Below are 6,214 nucleotides of genomic sequence, written 5' to 3' on the forward strand. Positions count from 1 at the left end.
TGGTTTAAAAATAATTATTTTATAGTATTTTGCTTAACTTCAATGATAATACGAATGATTTGTGTATAACTTTATAATTTTCTTTACCCAAAAAACTTATTATTGGCAGCTTAGAAATGAAAATTTACTAATTTTCTGTTGGAATATCTTACAAATCCAAACTTAATAATGCCATTTAAATAATTTTTTCCATTTTATTCTAATATTGAAATCAAAATAATCTATATAAACAGACATCGTATTTAAATTAATTTAAATCTTTATCTATTACAACACTTATAACTAGACCAATGTATTATGAAATTCAACTAATATAATTCAACTCAAGTTTGACACAATTTTTAAAACTAAACATGTGAAAGGTTTTGTAATCCATTAAGTTTATAATTAAAAATTTTAGTAATTTTTAAAAACTGATATCGGAAATTCAAATTTTTTACATGATTTTTAGTGTAGGAAGAAACAAGAAACACATTATATTTCAGTCAATACTATTTATGAATAAAATTGTGCATGAGAAATATAAATAAAGATATCTTCTCATCAAAAGCCCCGAAGTACTTTGCGCTAGTGTGAACCTAACACATGTAAATTATCTTGTCCACAAGTGTTCAGTAAGACAATAATGACTAGCTGGGGTCAATATGTCATTCGACGTATCGTGGATAACGGCCGAACACATGCATGGCCACGACTATAATAATAATCATAGTAATAATAATAATAATTATTATTATTGTTGTTATTATCAATGCAGAACAGTGTTAAATAAAAAAAAACACACCCAAATCGCGGATAAATCGCCCTTGACATGATTATTAATAGTCTCACGATATTATGATATTTACTTAATGTGTTTACGAGGTGTGTACTTTATTGTTTAATTTTGTAGCCGGTGAAATTTCTGTGTATGATATTTGTTTAAAGCATCGATGTAAATATCTATACATTTTTCAATTAATCTAGGTGATCAAACTATTAAGAGAAAGTAAAATAAAACATTTTCAAAAACTCATTGTTTTCTGGTATTAACGTGATAAAACTAATGAGCTAGACAATAAATAGTGTATTTTTTTCATTACTTATTTTAAAATTGTCATTAACAGATCACTTTATGTTGCTCAGTAATGGTACACTGAATCAGTTGATAGTCAAGTCCATTAACTTAAAATAATCGGATAATAATGCAATAAGAAATTTCATTAATGTTAAAAATTATCAATGGATTTGTGTGCTGAAAATATGCGCAAAGTGGATCCAAAATTTCAACCGAAATAATTAAACAGAGTCAATATATCCAGTGCTTTTTCATTGATTCAATATTAAATTAATAAATGTAGAAGTCATTCTGCATTTTAATCAATAATCCAGATTTAGCGTTAAGTGCTATTACTGTGTTTATTATTTTTTTTTTTGTCTTAAAGATCATACTTTAAGTATAGAATTCTATCCTGATTCGAAAGTTTTGTGTTATTGTAATGCTAAAAATGAAAAAAAAAATGTTTTTGACGGCATACCAAAAATTAAATTGAACTCAGTAAAATGATTGGCCTAAAAAGAGATTTCTTAAATAATGATAATATACAAATTAAATGTGTTTAATTGTCTACGCACATGTTTTAGATTTATTAGTTTACGTTTATTACTTTTAAAATTATACCCAAAAATGCCTTACTTTTCAACCTACTCTTGTAGATTTGAGTCATTCTTTTATCAATTTATATTCGATTTTATTATTAAATATTTTTGGTAATGTGATTCTAACGCAGAAAAATTACTGACGCTAATAATATAATTATCATAGCTCAAATGAAAAAAAACGTAACAATTTGAAAAAAAATTAATTTTTATAAATATGTATACATTTTTTTATTTTGCAACATAATTTATAAATTCTACATTATATAACAATATATGAAATATCTAATATCAAAAATGAAAGTACTTATCCTATATTCAATGCAACTGGTTGCATTGAAAAGGTTGAAAGCTATACCAAATATAGTTGCCCAAAAATGTGGTTTGACATTTTTTATCATTCTTTTTTGATTATCAAACGTTGACGAGCCACTTTTGATTGTTCTTTGATCCGAAATTATTACATATATGAAAACAATGACACAGGGAACTTTTACGGTATTGTATTATTTAGAAAACAATAACTAAACAAACAAGAGTATCAATGTCAAACTCTGTAGGTATTATTAAATGATGTAACTCATAACTGAAGTTATTTGGTTAATATACATAAATTTGATTGGATATTTGGTTATGTTAGGAGTCAAAGATCAAATAAAGCCATTAAAAAACAAGTAGTCCGTGTTGCAATTTAGAGTCTTGTGGACGGATAATAGATATGTGGGGAAGTATATTGCTTGTAGTTTTCTATGAGCAGCAGTAAAAAATTTTAAATTAAATTATCTTGGACGGCAGATTTGTGTAGGTTTTTGTTAAAACTTAAATGGAAAGTTTTCGTTATAAAATAACTAGTATCTAAACTTTATTTAAATATTGCGCCATCTGCTATGTGGAGAAATTTTCGGAGAAAAGTATTTTAAAGGAATCTATCGTATTTATTAGTCAGAAGTTGTTTATGTCATGTGCTAGATGTAACAACCATAAATTAAGAGCATAAAAAATTCCTAACTTATAATGGAATTACTATTTATTTAATTTGTAAAAGACGTCTTATGTTAAATGCAAACTAAATTAAAAAAATTTAACGAGTTTGGACAAAAATAGTAAAAGTTTATATGATATGCTACGTAATATTTCAGTAGTAATAATTAGTTAAGAAAAGTTGTCTAGCATAATAATTTAAAAATATGTATTATACAGTCCTGGTAAAAAACTAAGCGAAACGTGTTGTTTTGTTAGTTTTGGTTAGGTATTTTGTATGCAAAGTAGTGAATATATTGTAGATTATATCTGTTGACTTAGACTCATGTATGATACAATAAAAGTAAACCAAATATATAATACACTGTATAGTTCGTATGTAAATGTAAGATATTGTAACTAATGCTATTAGAAATACTCTTTATTTTATATTTAAAAAATAAATAATTAAAATCACTCTAACGTTGTTACAATCATTAACTAATAACATGTACTTCATTTTATAGATGACGCTGAACACCAATGTAGCCATTTTACTGGCAGCAGGTTTATTCTGCTCAGCTTCTGCCATATACCATCATTCACCATATTATCAATCTCACGACCCATACGCCGTAAACAATCACTCCGGTACGTTCAAATGAAATTTTATTCGATCCTTTATTTGATACATACATTCTTGAAATTTTAGGATATCATCCACAAGCGTCCTATGGTCATTCCTACCAAGCACCTCATGGTGCTGGTTTCCGTCAGCTAACACCAAACGGTTTGGGATCACGTCCAGGACCCAACAAGTATGCACTTTTAATCCTTAATTTTTAAACTCATGAATAACTAATTATTTTTTACAGTTTTGGTGAAATATCCACTCCACCCCAAGGAGCCGGATGTTTACCACCGGTTGGTCCTTGTCCTAATAGCAAATACAGAACCATTGATGGATCCTGTAACAACTTGAGATATACCAATTGGGGAACACCAAATTCTAAATACGCCCGTTTGTTACCACCTAGATACTCCGATGGTAATTGGTTAAAATTTTTATTGAATTAATTAATTATGAATTTACAAAGTATGATTGTTAAAAATAGGTATCCACGCGCCTCCAACATCCCTTACTGGTGAACCATTGCCCAGTTCTCGTCTTGTCAGTATTGTTATGTTCCCAGACGTTCCCATTCCTGATCCAGTCTGGACATTGATTACCATGACATGGGGTCAAATTGTTACTCACGACATGTCCATGTCTATGGGTACTACTCAAGCAAGTAAGTGTCCGCAAGAAATATATTTTTAGTTTATATTTCTTATTTATAAGAAATATAAACTAAAAATACTGCGCTTATAGTTTAAAACTATTAACGGAACACTTTTTTCGCCCTATGACTAACTATACGAACTTAATGAATAGTGTTTTAATATTTGATTATGTAAGTCATCATCAGGCTAAGGTGAAAGTAATTCTTTGACGTGTACATACGATTCCCATGTACCTTACATGGTGATGACATTAAGGAGCACATGGATAGATGTGTTAGCGATACTTTTTATAATTATTTTGATCTTATAGTTATTTAGTACAGTTCGCCTATAGCATTTCACTAAGGATACATATATATTTTTATGACAAACCGGTCGCCAATTATTTTTCTTTGAAAAAATCATACATATTACGCCTTGGGCAAAGATGATACTCTATGGGTCATTCTACAGAATTTTTTACTTGGATACGCAATACTGTAAACATTTAATTTTTATGTAACGTAACTGAGTAAACTAATATGACTAAAAAGTTTTGAGACTTGCAAAACTAAGAGAAAATTCTAGTTGTGCGTATTAATGTTATCGTATTATTATTATCATCATCATTTTTTTGAATCCGAATTGTTTGTTTAACAAAAGGAAGAGTTTTTGGTATGAGTGTGCATGTGTTTTTTCGTTGAACACTCTTCTTTACTGGTTTTATGAATATCACACACAGTGTACTGCACGAGTATGTCAAACAACAATAACACTCGCAAGCGGGTAATAGCGATTTCGTGACTATTATTTTATATCTTGGTAGTGTTTTAGAGCGTCCATCGTCACGTTAGATTATATTACATCGTAACGGCACCAATGAGTTAAATGTTATGCGTATTAACCGAAATCTTATGGGTTGTATTATACTCATCTGAGTATCATGCCAAATAAGATTACGCGTATTATATCATTATTGTGCATATTACATGTGACAGCCACTTTCAAAATAATAAGGTTTATAGTCCTTATAATATTTGTAGTTATTAATTGTACTATATATCATGGTTAAAAGTATATTACAGGCAATTAAGGAAAATAATATTTAAATTAAATTATATTTCGTGTTTTCTGTGTGTTAAAATTGAATTTTAATCTCGATTATAAAATATAATTTGTTAACACTTTTATGAGTGGTTTACATCACAGGTTTGTGTCATTAATAGGCGTTTAAATTATTGTAATTACTGTGATTTTGATTTTAATGCCACGGAATGTTGAAAAAATGTTTTTTTTTCACCCAATAGAACGTCATTCCATCAGATGTTGTGATGACAATGGCCGTTTGTTAAGCAACAACCCAGACGTTCACTGTTTCCCCATCACCATCCCCGAAGACGACCCAGTTTTCTCCAAATTCAATAGAGAATGCATGAACTTTGTTAGATCAACCACCGATTTAGAAACTGGATGTAATGCTGGAAACCAACCCGCCGAACAAGTAAATTAATCATATTTCATAGTAAATGACACCTGATAAAAAAAAAACCATTATAATTAAAACTAAAAATTCTCTGTGCTATATTGATATTGTGAAAATATAATGGACGTTTACAGTTAGTCGTCGTATCCCACTGGATGGATGCTTCTTTCGTATATGGCTCAAGCCAAAGATTAGCTGACAATCTTCGTGAAGGTATTGGTGGAAGATTGAGAGTTGAATTCAGAGATGGAAGACCATGGCCACCAGCAGCAGCTAACAAGAGTGCCGTATGTGATCAACAAACGGATGAAGAACCATGCTACCAATTCGGTTAGTGCGCAAAACGCTAAATTATTTTATATAAATTATAATATATCATTGTGTTATACATTTTTAGGTGACCGAAGAGCAAATCAAAATCCACAACTGACTGTTTTGCAAATACTTTTACTCAGAGAACATAACCGTATTGCTACAGTTTTGTCGCATGTTAATCCTCATTGGGACGATGAAACCCTTTATCAAGAAGCCAGAAGAGTCCTTATCGCAGAATTCCAACACATCAACTACCACGAATGGCTTCCAATCATCTTAGGAACCGAAAATATGTTGAAATACGGTTTGTTGTACAAGAATAAAGGTTACACCAACGATTACAAGGAAAATGTCGATCCAAGTGTTATTAACGCTCATGCTCACGCTGCTTTTAGATACTTCCATTCGTCCATTCAAGGACAATTCCAGTAATTATTAGTTACGAATTGTTTTTAATTGCAAATAAAATGTGTATTTCATTTTAGTTTGATCGGGGAAGATCGTAACTTACTAAGTGCTGTCAGATTATCTGACTACTTTAACAGGCCTACCATC

At 29.9% G+C, this 6,214-nt stretch overlaps 1 protein-coding gene across 1 annotated transcript; it reads left to right on the top strand.

Moving 5' to 3' along the window:
• Window positions 1-3,104: 3,104 nt before the first annotated feature.
• On the top strand, window positions 3,105-6,208 carry LOC126903776 (peroxidase-like; the record flags this gene model as incomplete). Its single annotated transcript, XM_050682258.1, has 8 exons — window positions 3,105-3,249; window positions 3,311-3,416; window positions 3,474-3,646; window positions 3,714-3,890; window positions 5,169-5,362; window positions 5,479-5,674; window positions 5,742-6,087; window positions 6,145-6,208. Coding segments are annotated over exons 1-8 (1,380 nt in total), but the record flags the coding sequence as incomplete, so codon positions are not given.
• Between the last annotated feature and the right edge of the window lie 6 nt (window positions 6,209-6,214).

This window comes from Daktulosphaira vitifoliae, unplaced genomic scaffold (genome assembly GCF_025091365.1).
Source record: "Daktulosphaira vitifoliae isolate Bord-2020 unplaced genomic scaffold, ASM2509136v1 Scaffold_4, whole genome shotgun sequence".
Lineage (NCBI taxonomy): Eukaryota > Metazoa > Arthropoda > Insecta > Hemiptera > Phylloxeridae > Daktulosphaira > Daktulosphaira vitifoliae.